General features: G+C 38.4%; 1 protein-coding gene across 2 annotated transcripts in view; it reads right to left on the bottom strand.

Annotated features, from left to right (window-relative positions):
- The window catches only part of GRM1 (glutamate metabotropic receptor 1), a 398,541-nt gene that overhangs the window by 64,323 nt on the left and 313,550 nt on the right, over nt 1–20,668 (bottom strand). For both annotated transcript variants that reach the window (XM_036872141.1, XM_036872142.1), the window contains exon 6: nt 635–881. In XM_036872141.1, coding sequence (XP_036728036.1) covers nt 635–881 — 247 coding nt within the window. The remainder of the gene's footprint in view (nt 1–634; nt 882–20,668) is intronic.

The raw sequence follows: 20,668 nt of genomic DNA on the forward strand, positions 1-20,668 counted from the left end.
GGGAAAAATATATATAGTTAGTTAGATTTAATTTTCCTTTGCTTCTTGATTAATTCTTTGGAAGCCATAGAGACTCGATACCAGACAGAAAATTCTTTCCTTTCTTGTTCCAAGAAACACGTTAGCAGGAACATAAGTTAACCTGAAAAAAAGGGATACATATGTAAGACCTGGTTCTCGTCATATATTAAGCTCTTTAAGCAGGAATAATATTAAAATATTCCACAACCAGTATAGTATTGGGACTAATCAGTTAGAAGGAGGCTGACCTGATGTTGGCAGTGCCAGGGAGGGTCCTGCTGGTCAGATGTAATCTCCTTAGTATCTTGGGCTTGCAGGGAGGTCCCAGGCATTCTAAGGGAAGACCAGGGATGATAGCTGTATGTGTGTGGGGGGAGGTAGGGGGGTGGCACTTGTAGGATGCAGGATTGTGGGTATTTACCAATAAGAAGTTCTTCAATGTTTTATAATGTAATTTCCATCTAACATTAGCCCTTTCTTTTTAGCTATCTCGTTGCGTCTGTCCTCATGGCACCCAGAAACCATGAAACCAAAGGGAGCCAGAGTATCTGTCTGTCTGGCTCGAAGAGGATCACAGGGTTATTTAGATCCATTATGGAAAAGACTGCTTTACCTTCCAGGAGCATCCCCTTTCTCATCAAACCACACCTCCTCTCCAGACACACCGATGAACGTGGACTTGATGAGGAAGTCCAGGAGTTTGCTGCCATCGATGGGCTTCATGGCATCACAGAGGCCCACATGGCCAGGGCAGAGGGCGTGGTGCATGTTCTGTAGCCCATGTGCCATGGCATAGATGGCGTTGATGACAAACCCCATCTTACTGTCCTGGACATAGTTTTCTTCTAAGCTTTCATTGCCTGTAACATAAAAACAGATCACTACCAAGGTTGCAGTAATGAAGTCTAAACCTGCATGTTTAATTCTCAAATGCTTTTCAGGCCTCTCAGAAGAAGGGAAAGCCAAACTTACCTGTTCAAGCTTTGTATTTGTGACTATCTCTGGTGTATTCTATCTGCAAATAGTTTATTCAATTTTATTTTCTGAATTCAATAACAGCTTTATAACATATAAAACAAACGCCACAGAGGTGAAAATAAAGAACTTTCACATATTGCAAGGAAATCCTTAAGGAGCAATGAAAATAGCTCTTATTTCCTCTGGGTTCACAGAAACTTATATTAAAAGTCTCCCTATATCACAGTCCTGGAAAAGCATTTTTTATACCCTTTGTGACAACCCACAATCCATTGTAAATCAGTTTGTGCATTATCTAAACCCCAATATTTTCTCTTGATGATTCCACTAATTTTATCATCTCTAGGACCAAAAAAACCTAGAGTAAAAAGAAGAACTAGGTAGTATGAATTTCTTCTTCCATACGGTTGGTGGTACAGAAATATTTGAATAAGATTTGCTAATTATTAGAAACTCAGGTAAAATGTTTCTTGATGGAAGAGTCATACTACACATTTAATCTAAACCTTTAGTTTTACCTGTGAATTTCAAATACTCTGCAATCATTTCCACCTATGTCACAGGTGACAGCCTAAATAGGTCACTGAACCCTAAGGTGTCTGGGCTGGAGAATAACAGAGTATCTTAGGAACTTAGAGAGCTTGAAGTACTTAGAAGAAATGGTAAAGAGTTTTGACTTTGCCGTTGAGCTTGAGATGAAATAAGACATTTCCAAAGAGTTCTATTTAAGGCTAATCTATTTAGGTATAGTTGAAAATGTAAAAAAGGTACATGTGCATCTACCCTAAGAATGAGATACAAAATACCCAGGCCAGGTTGAAGGGGGGACAAATTCAATTTTAACTCATCTTCCAGTGTTCCTTAATAAGAACTTGTTAAAAGTGTGATTTGCTAAAGTAATATTTTCCTAATTGAAAGAACACTTCCCAAGAGGAAATAGGAGTAAGGGAGGCAGAAGGGGCATTTTAAAATCAAACTTCACAGAATAAGTCTAGAAGGTTACGTAAAGCAGAAAGCAAACACCCTCCTTGAAAAAACTGCAAAGTCATTGAAATAAGGTAATTTATGTCTGCCACCCAGAACCCCTGGGTCTTAAATGTTAGTTTGCTTTCCCTCTTTTTTATATTGGGATATAAAAGAGATAAATTAATGCCATCGGTCTGATAAGTTTTAAATGAGCCTTTAAATACAGCCCGAAACTTCCAAGTGCTGGAGTTAAATGTTAAAGTTGTTAGAATTACAGAAATTACCAGGAGTTAAAGAAGAAAAAAAATAGACAAATATTGGATGGCAAAATAACCTTCAATGCAGCAGTTACTGAAAGGGTTCTAGCAGCTACTTAAAGGGTTCTACTAAAACCATCTACTTGAAGTGGCAGCTATTAAAGTCAACCCTAGGAGCAAACTGTCAAAAAATATGCGTTCTTTTCTCTGTTAGGGACAAACCTTATGACCACTGAGTCTGTTGTTTTGTTTTTGTTTTGATAACTGCTACTAAAGATGTATTATATATTTTAAAAATTATTTTGGTGTCCCCAGTACAAATTTCTTAAGCTGTCTTGTCTAGTGGATGCCTTATTCATCAGCATTCAGACTGTAACTGGTCTTGGATTTCTTTGAGATCAATGTTTTACTTTCGATCCTTATTTAGGGCTATCATATAACTTATTGTCCAAACTGGGTTACTTTTGTGAGTGAAGTGAGTAATAATTATTCCAGAAACACCGGTGTGATTAAGGCAAACTGGTCAAATGGTGACGTGTTTCTTGAGCCATGCTGACTTCCAACTGTATCTATTTACTAATGTTATGAGTAAGATATGTGTGTATATATGTATATATATATGAAAAATATATAAAATAACACATGTAAATATATATACATTCATGTATACATATGTATATTTATTGATACATATACACAATCAACAATTAGTGGAATATTCTTCTTAATTTAAACTAATTTTACATTTGTCTTATTTTAATGGGAAATATACACATTAATAGTAATACTGGCTACTATTTTTTGTATTTACTATATACAATACTCAAATAATGATATCATGATAATACAGTTCTTTCTGTAAGTTGGCAGAAACATGGGTGTAGATATAGAAGTCTACAGAGGAGACACTTTTCTGGCGACCAAGGACAGGGCATCCTTCTGTGCACCAGTATCATTTTCAAGCTTTTTGAGGGCTTCTCCCTGGGATTGTTCCAAATGTGCACAGCTGTCTCTCTGACTAGAAGTACTAGCACTCAATCTATGAACTGCAAATTAAGACAAAGAAGCCCATCCTGTCAGTATTCATCATACAGAAAACCAGGAGGCTAGGCACATGTTTTCAGGGAATATTTGTAACTCAAACCCTTTTCCAAATAAACACAAACAGCTGGTGTGTTTGTGTAAATCTAAAGCGACACATGCACTTCCCTACCCCGCCAGTCCCCTGGGTCTGCACATGAAGGGGATGGCTACCTCCCATCAGTAAGAAGTCTCTCTTCAGCTAGTACCCCAGTTCACGATGAACTAGCATTTGGGAAGGCGTGACAGTTAGAAAATCACCTGGCCTTTACAGGACCATTTTCTTTGCCATAGCAACAGTCCCAGATGATGCTGCAAGAATTTATCATCAAACAAACAGAATATGATACAGGTTTTCCTTCTGCCCAAAGATCCTATATTTTCATGACCAGAGAATAGAGAATCCAAACTAATAATATTGTCACTTGGTGGGAAGGTGAAAACACTCTGATTCCCTGGGGTTTAGTGTCTTTTTAATAACACTAGTCTCAGAGTTATTAGTAAGAAGGGGATTTTATGATTCATTTTCTGTGGTGCATTAACCATTACAGGCCACTAGGGTATCATTAAACTAGTACATTTTCTAATATACTAAATGGAATCAAATGATTGTAGTTGACTGTGTTTATTTACCTTCAAAAGAATACCTGCCTAACTACTTCACAGCAGATTGTGAAAATAGCTACCTTGATTCTAAATAGTAATCTTGTTCTTATTGCAAAACACAAGGGCTATAAATTGCTGCCTGAGTATGGCAGCACACAGAGCCTCCATGAGGGTAGAAACAGACTGTGTACCTTCTGAAAACAGGAAATCCACGGTGGTGGGGAGAAGGGCTGGCAATTCCATCTGCTGCCATTTAGGATGGCTATTCAGCAGAGTGGTAACAGAGTGGTAACAGAAAGAAAGAGCTCGGGACTAGGCACTTAAACACCTGGGACCTAGTGAAATGGAGCAGGACCCTGTGGGGCTCTCCTGGCTATGAATCCTTTCCATGTCCCCAGTTTCTTGTTTGAAAGAAATAGGCTTCATTCAGCCTCCTTGACCCTCCCTGAGTTCCAAAGTGCAGACTCAAACAGTTGCTTATCAGGGAAGGGAGGAAATGCAAAAAGAAAGGAGGAGCAGTCAAGAAACATTAGTGCAAATAAATAAGATCGTCTATACCAATTTTTTCAGATTCCACATATATGCGTTAATATACGATATTTGTTTTTCTCTTTCTGACTTACTTCACTCTGTATGACAGTCTCTAGGTCCATCCATGTCTCTACAAAATTTACAAAGCAGAAATAGAGACACAAATGTAGAGATCAAACATATGGATACCAAGGGGCAAGGGGGGCCATGGGATGAATTGGGAGATTGGGATTGACATATATACACTATTGATACTATGTATAAAATAGATAACTAATGAGAACCTACTGTATAACACAGGGAACTCTACTCAGTGTTCTGTGGTGACCTAAATGAGAAGGAAACCCAAAAAAGAGGGGATATATGTATACATATAGCTGATTCACTTTGCTATACAGTATAAGCTAACACAATATTGTAAAGCAACTATACTCCAATAAAAATTTTTTTTAATTAAAAAAAAAAAGAAACAATAGTGCAGCCACGGGGCAGGGTCCTGGTTCCTCCTTAAGGAATATACATAACAATATCCTCCAGTTCTTCTGCAGGCAGACCCTCACCCAGGTAGAGGATGGTAACTTTAGGCTGAGAACAAGATTCCTGGAACACTGCCCTGTAATCTCACCACCAACCAATCAGAAGAAAGTCACATACCTTGTAGCCCTCACCCCAAATTTTGCCTATAAAAACTTCTCCCCACCAAACCATTGGGGAGTTCTGGTTTTTCCTGAGCATGAGCCACCCATTCTCCTTGCTTGGCCCTGCAATAAACCTTTCTCAGCTCCAAACTGATGTGTCAGTTTGTTTGGCCTCACTGTGCATTGGGTACATGAACTTGCAGTCAGTAACACTAGAGGCAGTTCTGCTATAATATATCAACGATACATATCCAACTAGCCATGGAACTTGGACAAGTGTCTAGACCTCCTTGAGTCTCAGTTTCCTAATCTAAAAAATACCACAAGTAGATCAGATTATCTTTCTGAAGATGTCTTTCCCCCTCTAAAGTTCCTATGCTTTGCTTCTCCAATTCCACATTTATTGGTACTTAGCAAAGTCCTTTACATATACTATCTTTTTTAATTCTTACAAAACTGTATGAGTTTTGTTCTATTATCACCATTTTACAAATGAGAAGATTAAAGCACAGATAAGTGAAATCAAGGTTGGGGAGAAATGTTTACCTTTCCCTTTCCCTTCTATTAATGCTTCTTTGTGAAGAGATTCTTACTTAGTACCACCTCAGGCCTCTTGTCTTACTCAATGGGAAGAGGGGAGTGACTCATCTTTTTGCAGGATTGAGAAAAAGAAACTGGGCATGCTTAGCTCAGCTCCTTTCTCTCTCATCTGGAGGCCTGCACTTGACAATTCTCAAAGGTTCTGGTTGATTCTCCAGCCTTTGGAAAATGTGGGCTGTAGTCGACAGTTGTGCCAGTAGGCTAGACAGGTTAATCTAGTATTGAAAAGTCTATTGTGCTCACATATCTGATCCATGTCCCTAATCCAGTTTGTTGTGTTTTTGTCGTTGTTGTTGTTTGTTTGTCAGTTTTTTTGTTAACTTCTAAAAACTTCTTCACTGAGGTATAACTCATATGGTGCAGAAATCTTTACTGTACATTATAATATTAATAAATGTTTATTAATTTATTAATAAATGTTTACATATGTACATACCCATGTAACTGCTCCCCATATCATGATATAGAGCATTTCCAGAGGCTTCCATTTATTTAGAGCTTCCTTAATTTATCCCAGCAATGTTTTGTAATTTTTCAGTATGCAGATACTAGGTATTTGATTTTTATGGTACTGCTACAATTGGTGTACTTGAAAATTTTTTAAATTATTTGTTGCTAGTATAGAGAAATGCTATTGATATCTGTGTTTCAGCCTCGTATCCTGCAAGCTTGACAAATTTACTTATTAATTCTAATTTCTTATAAATTCTTTTGAGCTTTCTATGTATGCAGTCACATTATTAATAAAACATATCTTATATTTTATCTCCATCTGTTTCACTCCTGGGTCTACTCCTTAGTTGGGTTCAAATTTGGGAAGGAAATACATTGGCTGTGCCACTGAAATCTCAGGGGTTCTGAATTCAAGGTCACACAGCTACCAAGGACAGAGGCAGTGGCCTCCAGCGCTGGACCCGGTCCCTGCCACGTGGCACTATGCATACAATAGCAGCCCTGCCCAACTGCTGGAGCAGTTCTATAACAGACAACGAGACATCAGTTAGGAAAAACAATTACTTTGATGTTTATTAGTTCTGAATTTTTAGTAATATCGTCCCAGTTTGAATGTCCAAAGTGGAAAAACGTAGTAAATAAATTGAAAGAATGTTGAACTCCAATAGAGTACTTTGTTGATGCCTATTCTTTCTATTTAATTAGTACAACCTTACCACTATGCATGTAGGTCTAGTTATGTTGCCTTTTTAAATCTAGACCCTCAGCATGAAATTCAAAATAAAAAGAAACAAAACAAGCATTCTTTTATCTCATCATAACAAGGAAATGTTTTGGGAAACATTAGTAAACATAACTGTCCCTGGAGAAAACATTCTTCTGGTTTCTTGGCTTTTGTAGCTCTCCACTGCTTCTTTTTATCTGAGAGCATTATATATTCAATACGTAATTTGATACAATCTCCATTCAGATCAAAATAGAAAGAACTGTAATTGTTTTATATTGTTAACATATCAAGCAAAGAAAATGAAATTCATGTTCCTTTAAATGACCTGAGTATCAGATTAATTGAGAGAAAATTAATCAGGTCATTTTTAAAATAATGACCTCAAAGGACTGAAGTGTTATCAAGTTTTCTTGAAGGCCTGGCTATTAAATTTTCCTTATGCTTTTCCAGGAAGAATTTGTGGTAAGATTCACAACAGTCCAGTCTTGTTCATGCTCAAGTTTAAAATCTTTGAATTCTTTTTTTCCTCTGGCTCTATACTTTCCTCTTTCCCTAAAAATTTTCTCAGCTCACATCACAGAAAAATATGACCCCTCCATTATTTTCTATTCTGTTTATTAAAATGTAAATTAACTCCTATGTAGGATGGAAAAGAAGAAAGTAAGGGTCATTTACTTGAGCGTGTGTTATTAGCTGAATTTCTATTGCTTAAACCCACCTGGTTTTAACATATGTGAACAATACAGACATTTTTCTAAATACATCATCACAATCTATTGTTAAAGAGAGAAATCCCCCAGTTATATGACACACACACAGCCGACTCCCTGAAAATTGCTGATAATGTATGGTAAGCCTTCAATTCCCTGAAAATACAATTGCATTTTAGCTAATTCACATTTCAAAAAATTATAATGTTATGTGAAAAACAAATGAGGACAATCCCCGGAGAGTTTAAGTGATGCTAAGGATTAGTCAGTAACATTCAGTTGAACTGTGGGGCTCTTTGTTTCTCTACAGAGAGAAAATAAGGGCAGCTTCTCATGCGCCTTTGCCTTTATTGATCTGGCACAAAACAGTGTCATGGAGTTATAAACCACTCCCCACGGGTCTGCAATAAGCATTTGGCAGGTAATCATAGAGAAGGAGTATGTTACAGAGAGCTGGCTGCTTTAGCCAACGTGGGAAGTTAGGGTGTTGTTAAAATTCATCAGGAACCAACTCCTGTCTCAACAACCTGCTGGGTCAGAATCCTTGCCAAGCCTATTCATCTTGGTCTCTTCTAAATGCTAAGAAGGCATATCTATGCTCATAGCTCCACTTCTACTTATTTATGGATGATAGGAAACATGCTTTCTTTTACAAATTTAAGGTAGCTCCATGATTTAATGCTATTATGGTCCATTTCAAGTTCCCTTTTGTAGTATCTCTAGTTTCATGCTTCAGTGTTTAGATTGAGCTAATAAATTAGAGTGGATTTTGCAGAAATATAAGAACTATTTGTGAAAACTCTACTTATCTCTGACCTATTAGAGTCTAACAGCATCTTCTGATAACCAATATAGGGTCTTGTTTATTACAAAACAAAACTTTAAAAGTTATATGGCATTAGTATTGCAAATCCACTTTTATGATTGACTTCTGATTTATACAGTACAGTATTTATAACTTGACAAAATGCTGTACCATTAAAAATGTCTACTTTGGGATATATTAAGGATATCCTATCCTTCAGCCTTTTTCCTGGAATTCATATGCCAAGTGATAGAATGGAAACTTGGAATAGAAGCTTTCCATGTTCTGCACAGGATTAAATACAGGTTTAAATACAGGCCATAAGGTTTATTACCATGCCCGCATCACCTAAGAATGAGATATACTGTGGATTTTCTTGTAAAGTTCATTTCTGCAGGGCACTCTTAGTTGATATTTTACACTGATATTTTATGTAGACTTAACAGCTCATGTAGACCAAAACGCTATCTGTCCCAATGTTGGTTGGGATTTCTTGAATGACATATTGCCTTTTATGTGGTGTCTCCCAACAGCATCTCTTGAAAGAATCAAATTTGGAATTCCTAAGAGCCTAATAGGAACTCATGGCTAGTGAGACTTCAATCAATATCTGTCACAGAAATTAAAAGAGTAGCTCCTAAGATTAACGTTGTCAAGCACATACAGGCAAAAAGCTCTGAACAGGGTCTATTGCTAAAACACATACAGGGTTCAGACTTTATGCAAATCTGCTTGGATATGTCAGTCACTCTGCTCAGGTTGTGAAAGGCATATTTACAGAAACAAGAATGCCACAAATAGATTCATTAAGAAGGACTCCTTGAGAGGTCACAGGGCTGATCCAAATCTATTAAAATTATATTCAGGAGTGGCATATAAGCTCTATATTCTAACTGGTAAAGTTGTTTATCATAGGGTATGGGTAAACAATGCTGAAATAGCTGTACACATATACCAAGGTTGAAAAAATAAATGAATAGGGAATTCCCTGGTGGTCCAGTGGTTAGGAGTCTGAGTTTCCACTGCTGGGGGCCCGCATTTGATCTCTGGTGGGGGAACTAAGATCCCACAAGCTGCGTGGCCAAAAAAACAAAAAGCAAAACAGAAAAAATGAATAAATGGATGACAGATGATAGAATCCAAGTTTATCACAGTTGGAGTGGGGAAGGTTACTGATAAGCAAAGGGGAAAAGCTAGAATAAACCATGTGGTACTGGAACCAAGGTAAAGGCATAAGTATGAATTTAAATTTAGCTTAATATATGTACTGATGAATTAATATAGAAATAATCATACATATGTTTATATGTGGATTGGTATATATTTATATACTTCCCAACTCTGCCCAGTGAAGCAAAAACACCCTAATCATAACAAGCATGCCCAGTGCCCAGATCTTGGATTCTAACACCATTCTCTAATAAAGAGGATCAGAATGCCTTTGGAGAAATAACCAGTTGTAGGGCTGGGGCAGGAAGTATACAAGATGAGCCTGAAACATCTTATAGTGCCAGAAAATAAGGAAGTTGCTTAAAAAATAAAACAATAGAGATATGTCAAAGAACACTAGAATCAAATAAAAGACCTCCCAATGGCCCAAGCTGAGACAATTTGAGCAAGAAAATCAATAATATAGTATTGGATTATAAGCCAAAGTATAAAATATAAATACTCTTGAGTCCAACTGATATAAATAAAGAATTAAATAAAAAAATTAATGGGGAAGAGACAAATGTCCTGTACAGAAGAATTCCAAATAATTTATGTAGCTAATCTGCCCTCAAGAAGGTGGAGCATAATTCCACACCCTTTAAGTGTGGGATGCACTTAGTGATTTGCTTTCAAAGAGTACAGTACAAAAAGCAGATAGAAACAGAAACCTAGTAAGTGCTTCATTAGCCAGGTGATCAATGTTAACATTATCAGTGATAAATTGATAGGGTGTACTCTCGTACATTGTGTTGAGAAATATTACTCAGCCATAAAAACTCCATTCACTTCTGGGGTCTTCCTCCCAAAACTCATAATCTCAGTCTGACTATGAGAAATACATTTGCCAAACTCAAATTTAGTGACACTCTACAAAATACCTGACCAGTACTCCTAAAAACTGTCAAGGTCATCAAAAACAAGGGAAATTCGAGAATTATCACAGCTGAGAGGAGCCAAAGAGACATGAAAAATAAATATAATGTGATACCCTGGATGAGATCCTGGAACAGAAAAAGGAAAACTGATGAAATAAGAAAAAAAAAATATGGAGTTTAGTTAATAGTAATGCACCTATGTTGACTCATTAATTGTGGCAAATGTAGCACAGCAATATGAGGTGATAACAACAGGGGAAACTGAGTGCAGGGTATTTGAGAACTCCCTGATATACCTTTGCAACTTTTATTGAAAACTCTTCTAAAATACAAACTTTATTTTTAAAAAATATACAAACATTAGCATCCAACCTGGACTAGTGTCAGGTAACAAGAGGTAACATGATTGAATTCTTGCTATGTGACAGGAACTTAATCAGGTGCTTTACGTATAATATCTATTCACCTCATGATGACTTATTAAATGGGTGATATTACTATGCCCAGCTTACTAATGGAAAATCCAAGGATTGTCCAAGGTCACACAGCTGGACAGTGGTGGTGACTAGCCTGACACCCAGCTGACTCTAGAGCTCTCACTCTGAAGTACTATGTTGCTCTGTCTCTTGCTCAGTTGTAACCCAAGAGTGACATTCCACTCAGCAGGCTCATGGACAGATTGCATTTGATGCTATATTAATAAATGTTCATGTGTGCAGAATGAAACTTGCCCCCGATTGTAGATTATATATAATCTATAAAGAGAACACCCACAAATTTCATCACATGGTGATGTTGTCATGATTTATTTCACATGGATGATATTGATATAGAGGCAGAATTTTTTTTGCATGACTTTTTCCTATAGATGCTCCATTCAACACTCCATAGAGAAGGCTAAATCCGACAGATAAAGATCATTTGGGAGGAAACCCATCACTAAGAATCAATATTCTAGATTCTATGACCCTCAGCCACAAGAAATGATTAACTGATTCCCCAGGCTTTTATCTGAGGTTCCAGACTGCTGCAGGGTCAATTCTTCTGGGCATAAATGTCATCCATGCATTTAAAAAGTTGAAAGTAAACCTTCTTCTAAGGGGAAATACCCACAGAAAGTTAACTGAAGAATCTAATTAAACAAGTGGCCCTTGAGGCAGGCATACAGTCTTGGTTGGTAATATCAGTTTGGAAGCTACAACATAAGAACAGACTTTGAAGAAGCTCCAAAGTATCACAAGGAACTCTCTCAAGCAACATCCATGCTCAGTGCCTGTAGTTAACCTAGTCTGCTAACTTAGACTGCTGGGGTCAAGTCTTTGCAAACTGACTTTGCTCAAGCTTATCAAAACACACTCATCAAAAATGCACTTGAGGATTTCCTCGGTGGCGCAGTGGATAAGAATCTGCATGCCAATGCAGGGGACACAGGTTCGATACCTGGTCCGGGAAGATCCCACAAGCCCCGGAGCAACTAAGCCCGTGCTCCACAACTACTGAGACTCTGCTCTAGAGCCCACGAGCCACAACTACTGAGTCCGCACGCCACAACTACTGAAGCCCTCACGTGCCTAGAGCTCATGCTCCACAACAGGAGAAGCCACCACAATAAGAAGCCCGCGCACCACAACGAAGAGTAGCCCCTGCTCGCTGCAACTAGAGAAAGCCTGTGCATAGCAACAAAGACACAACGCAGCCAAAAATAAATATTAAATTAAAAAAAAACAGTGCACTTGAGAACATGTGGAATTTAGCATCTCTGAGATAATATTTCTGTTGACTGTGCGACTCTTTTAGTTATACCCTACTTGGATGATGCCTCAATCATGGGATTCTGTCCTACTGAAATAATTGAACAACATATCAGGATTTTTCCCTGGTGGTTTCAACTTATTCTTAGATGAGGATATGAGACAAACACAGATGGGGTCAAGATGATTCTTCCTCTACACTTGTGTACACAAATGCACTTGTTCATTTTTGTACTCAGATTGAACTTTTTCTAGTGTAATAAAGACAATTAACTTCAATTAGGACGTGGAATTTAGATAAAATAGGTGTGTCTCCCCACCTTTCAATGTATCTACTTGATTCTCAAACACCCATAAAAGCGTAGCCAACTCTAGAAAGAAGGAAGAGTGCAGAGAACTTGGCACCCACTAACCACTAAGGTTCAAAACTCAGATAGCAGAATTGATGGACGGGGTTAGTGACAACCGAGGCTAGATTGAAGCAACGAACAATAGATACCTGTAACTCATTGTAAAGGTAGAAGAAATCTAGGCTGATTTATACCAAAGCCTGTGTTATTTGAGGGCAAGTCTGGTTCTGGGTGTAAAATTCAGTGATAGCAGAACTCTTTATTACCGTGTGTTTATGCATACGTGTGTGTGTGTATGTTTGCACATGCTTTGGATTAAACAGCTGTATGTGTGTATTCAAAGCACGGTGCTATTTTAAGGCCTGATATCTTGCAGCATTCTTCAAATGAACTTAACATAGAAAGAGGAAGCTTCCTACGTAACACAGGGCATGCTGAGCTGTCACAGCTCTCTGAGTGAGCTTAGAGATGTGGCATTGGTACCCCTGCACTGATTTCTTACACAGGTAGGAAGAAAAAGGCCGCAGCAGAGATGAATTCTACCCTTAACTAGAGATAAGAAGGCCAAAACAGAGATTAGTTTGCTGAGAAATGAGCACTGGAACCAGGGCATGTATATTCACCCTGTAGGCGATCAGAAATATATGGGAAGAGAAAACCAAGGCAGAGATTGATCAGGATGACACTGCCACATTGATCAAATATGACAGCTTCTTTTAGTGATGAGGTCAACAGGAAAACCATTAAAAGCATCTTCTCTATGAACACCTGGCATTGACTTTTCAGTCATGCCCCCTGAAAGCTCACAGAACTATAAAGTAAAGGCAGCAATGATTTTCTGCCTCAACAACTGCTGAATCAGAATCCCAACAACTACTCACATAGACTGGAACAGCATAAAAATTCATTGGTGGATTTTTTCAAGTTACATTGGTCCAGGGGGAAAAGCATTATTTTGCGTACCAAGGGATATTCCTGTTTATTGGTGAGTTTCTATTTGTCTGGCTTCCTGAATGTGAAGGAGATACAAGCTTTAGAAGTCCAGATCATCTTGGGATGCAAAGAGCAAGGATGGCTGAGAGTCATTTTGCTGCAAGAAATCCACCATAAAACATCCCCGATTCCTATTGAAAATTGCAAAACCACCATCATCTTGTCAGAATAGGCTCCACCTGCAATGAAATCATACCTTGCTCATTTTCATGCAATAACAAGAGTTAGACAATTGTCATCTACATGATCTCAATTGTTCTCATAGTGAATGACTGACAGCTCAGGAATAGGATCATGATCAAACTGAGGCTTAATTATTATTGATGGAGACTAGGATACATTTAAGAACACTCAAAAGGAAACCTGATATGATGACTACAAGCTATTACTTGAAATTACTGAATACAAACTAATATAAATGAAGTGTCTATTTAACATATTAGTCAAATTAGGAGCTCTTAACCTCTGTAGGAATAAAATAACAAGCTGTGTATAAATGGAACACAAAATGAAGGGGGGAAGTTCAGGCAATTATTTCAGTCTGAAGCAGTAAATGAGAAAGTTCTTCAAATCTCTTAAAAGGTAGAACCAAATTCATGTTCTGTATTTAAGCTTGTGGACTGAGTGCTGTTGGAAGAGAGCTGTTCAAGGCACATACCCATTTGGTTCTCTTATGGGATGAAGAGGAATGAAGATGTCAGTACCTGGAATAATAGGGATGTTTAATACCTTTTAGAATAAAATTAAAACGAGAATGCCAGCTCATTCCTTTAGGTTATTTAACAGAATAAGAATTTAATACTGCAGTGATTGCATTCTCATTTTGAAAATCGCTCACTCAGCCATCTATGGCGCATGTTCCACCTGTCAACTTCTATGTGTATATTTCAAAGAGTCAGAATGTGTGGGTCCAACTCCAAGACAGAAATTGAGGAAAGAAATCAATCACTGTGGAATTATAGGGAAGCTTCATGCAGGAGGTGGACATAAGACTGCTGTTAAATAACGGTAAGACACAGAGTAAAGAAAAGAGAAGGAAGAAGGGGCTTCCTATGTAGCAGAAACATTGATAGGGTGCGGACACCGAGTGTGGATGAGCCAGTAAATATCCACACCTTTATTAACTTAGTTAATAAAGACGATAATAATAACAGCTATTATTCATTGAACTTTAAATAGCCAGTAGAGAGTTTTAGACTTGAAGCCAGAAGCCAAAGGAAGTTCCTACAGTCTTTCAGCATTGAAGGCTCAGGCTTCTTCCTGGTACCATCACTCCATTTTAGAACTCATCTCCTAGATGGTTGTCCAGACATCAGTGACTATTTTAAACATGCATGAATTCATGAGTTTTACTCTAAGCCATAGACACCCATGAGGTTCGGAGGGAGACAGGAAAACTAAGCAGACAAAGAAAGCAAAGTTAATGCTTTCCTATTAGTTGGGGCTTGGGCCCTAAATAAAATTCAGAATTTAAACAGGCGGGGACAGGCCACATAGAAGTCTTGTTATTCCTAAGCTTGTCAGACACAAGTACTTTCAACCCTGCTCCATCTCTTTCATGTCCACTCAACCCCAAACTTTTCTGTTCTCCAAACCTCCAAACTTTGAGCTTGGGTTATATCACCATTGAAAAAATCAACTTATAGCATACCTGACAGAGGTCAGTAAAATGAGGCTGTTACCTTCCATGATAAAAACATGCCAGCAATTGGTTAAATAAACTGTCGTACATCCAGACAATGGAATATTAGTCCATGCTAAAGAGAGAGAACTATCAACGGCATAAAAAGACATGAAGAAAACTTAAATGCACATTATTAAGTAAAGGAAGCCAATCTGAAAAGACTACATACTACATGATTCCAACATGTGACATTCTGGAAAAGGCAAAACTATGGAGACAGTAAAAATATCAGTGGTTGCCACAGTCTGGGGATGGGGGGCGGTGAGATGAATAGGAATAGACAGGTCATTATATATTTGTCCAAACCCACAGAATGTACACCACCAAGAGTGAGTCCTAATGTAAACTAGAGACTTTGGGTGATTACGATGTGTCACAGGTTCATAAATTATAACAAATGTACTACCCTAGTGGGGGATGTTGATCATGGGGGAGGCCGTGCATGTGTGGGGCAGGGAGTATGTGGGAAATCTCTGTACCTTCCTCTCAATTTTGCTGTGAACCTAAAACTACTCTAAAAAAATTAAGTGTTTAAAAATATATATACTAGCATTTAACTAATATTTGATCTGTTAAGGGTTAGAAATAAGGGAAGTTTTTACTTTTCTTGTTTGTACACAAATGTTTGTATGATTGCATATCTGATCATTTTCTTGGTAAGAATTCTTTGCAGTAAAATTGCTCACTCAAGATGTTTCTTTTGACTCTTGATGCATATTGAAAATTTTTCCTCCAAAAAAACTGTACCATTTATTCTATCATCAGCTGCATATTTGAGTGTCCATTTTAACACATCCTGAACAACACTGCCTACTACCATTTTGTAAAATATTTGACAGTTTGATAGAGGCAAAATTATTCCTTTTGTTTTCTTTGGTTGCTAAGGGGGAGTAAAACTTTTTCATTATTTTGAATTGTGTATTCCTATTTCCTCATTATTTTAAGTTTAAATAATGATATTTATTGTAATATTTTCAAGTAGTTATAATTTTTTCACTTTTGTGAATTTTGTTGCAAGTAAGTACAAACTATAAGTCTGATTTACCAAGAACATCACTGTGCTGTGTCTTTAGAACAAGAATTTCCTGGCAGGAGAGTTGCTAGAAGCAGTGTTTCTGATTTCTGCCATAGCACACAGACACCTCAGATTGCATAGTTCTATGAAAAGGCCAAGTCGTGTGCAGGAAGCAATCTCAGGGTCTAGGAAACTGGCTTAACGTCTCTGCCCCTCTTTGCACATTTAGTTTAGTTCCTTTGTTTATTTTGTCCTGTGAACAATTTAGCAATATCTCTACCAAGTAATTTTGTTAACACATTCAATTTCATTATCAGTTTACCATATATTGGAGTGTGTAGTAACATCTGACGGCCACTTATAATTTTACAACCTTAGAGGAAATTTACTAGAAAGCAACAGGCATAGAGAAGTAAAAACAGCCCTAGCATCCCTAATATCATATGGATATCTCCAGACAAAACCTGGGAAATGAGAGCCTGGGAGGGGCTGAAACTGGGAAGTGGGCTGCCAGATCCTGCCTGCAGAAAACTAGTCTGAAGGCATAACCTTGTACGCAAGGAGTATTGCCTGGGCTACCAGATTACAAGTCTCTGGAAGGCATCATTCTCAGAGAACACAATAATAATTGTGCCCCTGGAGCTGTGCAATGTGGAATTCCCTCCTAAAACCAGGGACAGAGTCAGGCAAATAAGTTTAGCAGGAAAGGGAGAACTCATGTTGGGACTTCGGAAATAGGAAGCAATGGAAGAGCCATGCAGATACCTGCAACCTGACAGTGGCCAGAGTCAGCACTCTTTCAATGGGCAGGTTGTAAGGCAGGATTTCTCTGTCTAGGAAAGGGATTATTAAGAACAATCATATAAGGAACCTGGGACTATAGAATGTACCAGGGAGGGGACTCAGACACAGAAATATATAGAGTTAGGTATTAGATTGGGTGGTTCAAGGTGGGGAAATGATAAAACCAGGAGCTCAAGACTAGGAGGAGTAAAGGTGATTCTTGTTGAGCTGAGGGTTGTAGCAGATTATTAGTGCTCTGCCCAGATCACCTTTACCAGCCAGAATACACATACCCCAGATGCTGCAATGTGACGGATAACAACCCATAGCTGCCTTCGGTGAAGAATTGCTCTCAGACAACTTGGAGATGCCTCATCAGGAAGACCACACCTCCCCACCGTCCCGACTCCATATAAGAACTTGGCCAATGACTGACTGACTCTGAAGTTCAAAAAACTGGCCTCCTTGCTAACTCTGTGGTCAATCTGTATTCCAGAGCATCCTTGTGGGATCAGACTGGCTCAGACTCCAGCTGAGACATTGCTAGCTTATTCCCCAGCCCTATCCCGAATCCCTCCCTCTCCTCTTGAGAGCATGCCTCAATATATTATTAGCAAAAGAATCTTTGCCTCTGGCTCTGCTTCTCAGATACCCAACCTAACAGGACAAATGGCCTGTAATGTACTAGACCATAGTTAATATGTTCAAGACTCTAAAACTCTTCCTGGCTTTTCTACTCCACATCAGGATTGATTGTGAGGCACTTCTCTCAATTATTATCAGCACTGGATTTTTTTAAGGTATCTGCTAAAATGAAGGTTCCTGGTCTCCATCTTAGATCTATTAAAAAAAGAATCACCGTTACTGAGGCCAGAGTACCCTGGGAGATTCTCATGCACTTTAAAGATTAAGAATGATGTCCTAGGAGTTGGAGTAGGAAGTTATTGATGGAAATCAAGTGGGTAGGCAAATGAAGGGGACAGGGTCGCAGGAGCTGGGAATAAGGCTGAAACAGAAGTAGAGATTTAATGCATAGCTAATGCAATGTAATGCAAATAAGAGGCATGTTACTAGTGAAAGCAGGTTTCCCAAATAGGGATTCAGAGCTGGAAAATATGTAATAGAGAATTAGTGTCCTTTGTTAGTTGGTGTCACTTCATTGACCCCTAGGCTTCCTACTTATAAAGTGGGAATAATGAAGCCTCCACTTAACAACCCATATGCATATTATGGAGATAGACTGAAACAATGTGCTAGGTGCTTTAAATCAGTTGGAAGAAAAGGCATTACATAAATACAAGTTCTAACAAGCATTAATACCTTCTTGGCTGAGCTTCAAAACCACAGCCAAGTTTTAAAGCCTTACAATATTCATGAAGCTGTAATGAAGTTCGAGAGGCTTCAGATTTAATCTGCAAGATGTCAGTCAATGAAAGGGATTTCTTATTCAATATCTAAATTATTCCTAACTGAAGGCAGATAGCACCTACAAGAATTCTGCAACTGGAGACTTATATTTGCTTTAAGAGCGAGACTGCATAATAGATAATTTTTCTCATTAAATTTTGGCTGAATTCCAAAGGGAAGAAGATTTTCAAATGAAGAGAAATTCTTTACACAGGAATTTACTCAAGGATGAGGTCTAGTCATATATCAACAGGACCATGGAATGGTCTTGTCCTGAGAGAAAATTAGGTTGTCAAGACAAAGGCCTCAAGCTTATGGTGATTTATTAGTGGACAAAAAGACATCATGGCACACTAATAGCATGTGAAGATGCAGATAATGATACATCAGGTGCTTTCCACCCCATATAACCACTCTATTACAGCACACCTGCTTTCCCTGGGACTTTTCCACACCTGGCCAGACATAAGTTGATGGGAAGTGTATATGAAGAGAGAACAGCAGATTTGCATTCTGGTCTTAGCCTGTTGATATTAACCAGTGCGACTGTAAGTCATTAACAAATTTTAGCCTTAGCTTCTCCATATGTTTTCAGGAGGATAACAGGGTCAAATTTGTAGATATTGCATGAGAAAATTTACACGGTATTTGTGTTGTGTGGCTATGCACAAGACAGTAAATCTTTCTGGGTCAAGGTTCCTCATCTTGTAAAATAAGAAAGGATGATCTAGGTAAATGCCAACATTTGCAATATGAATTCGAAGTATGTGCAGATCTCCACACTAAAGGTAATCCACTGGCTGACGATGAAGCCACCCAATTACCCATGATTGTCACTGGCATTCTGGGGACTAGTAAGGAACACTGAAGAGCCTAATTCTTTCTGGTCACTGTTTTTCACTTTCTCATTTCCTAAACTTTACATTGGGGCAAATAATTAGGGTCAGATGTATCTGTTTCACTTCTCTGCCACTGTTGACTTCCTGGTAGAAGTTCTAATTAGCAGTGAATGGCTGAAGGACGAGTAAGGCAAAGGGAGGAAGAAGAGAAAATCAGACTGAAAAGCGAGGATTTTATAATAATAATGTGTGATTTGATATTTTCCCATTGTATTTTTCTAGGCTTGAATGAAATAAACATGGGGGGGGGTGGAAGAGAGAGAGAGAAAGAGAGAAAGAATATCAGAGATTTTTGCTTGACCTAGGCAAAAAAATATGATGAGTAATAAACCATGGATGTAAGAATCAGCAGCTCAGGATTTAGGATTTTGTCTCTAGGGTCTTTGAGCAGCTGTAGCCATTGCAGCCATTATTTGCACCCATGTGAGGAGAACATTAACTCCTTCCTGGGAGCAACACATCCTGAGTGACAGGAATGGTCTCTTATCAGAGGACCAGAGACTTTCCTACCAGCTGAATCCTACCAAATGATGCCAGATGATTCAGCATCTATGCCTGCCCACATCACCACCACGAAATGTAATAAAATCTATATGCAGTTTCTTTCCTGATCATTGTCCTAAAGAACCAAAACAGAGATGGAGCAAAAGACTTGTTATAGGAGACAATCCAAAAAAACAACCAGTAAGCACATATCTGAGGTAAATCAGTGTTGTTCAGCTGCCAGCAACTACTCCTCAGAGAGGCTATATTTCCAAGATCATTTAACTAAAATTTTAAAACTGTCTTTCATGAAGACAATACGTTCTGAAAATGGATAAGGAGTGATAGCTTTTAATTTCTTATGGTAGGCAGAAGGGCCCGCTACAGACGTCCAGATCTCTGGAACCTGTGAGTGTTATGTTACATGGCAAAGGTATTCTGTAATTAAGGTTGAGGGGCTTAAAAATAAGGGGATTATTATGGACTATCCAGGTAGATCCAATCTAACCCACATGAGCCTTAAAAATAGAGAACTTTGGCTCGCTGGAGTCAGAGAAGTGTGGCAGAAGACGAATTGGAGAGATTTGAAGCGTGAGAGGGATTTGATCGATTCTTGCTGAAGCAGTCATATGGAAAGCAGGAAAAAGTATGTGGGAAACCTATAGGAACAACTGCTAGCTGACAGGAAGCAAAGATACAAGGACAAGCTGCAAAGGACAGATTTCCGCCAACAAGCTAAATGAGCTTAGGAAGGATTCTTCCCCAGAGTCTTGTGAGACACTCCACACGGCTCAGTTGGGCCAGTTATACCAAGACTTGTGACCTACACAACTGTGAGATAATA

The sequence above is a fragment of the Balaenoptera musculus genome, chromosome 12 (genome assembly GCF_009873245.2).
Source record: "Balaenoptera musculus isolate JJ_BM4_2016_0621 chromosome 12, mBalMus1.pri.v3, whole genome shotgun sequence".
In the NCBI taxonomy this organism is placed as follows: domain Eukaryota; kingdom Metazoa; phylum Chordata; class Mammalia; order Artiodactyla; family Balaenopteridae; genus Balaenoptera; species Balaenoptera musculus.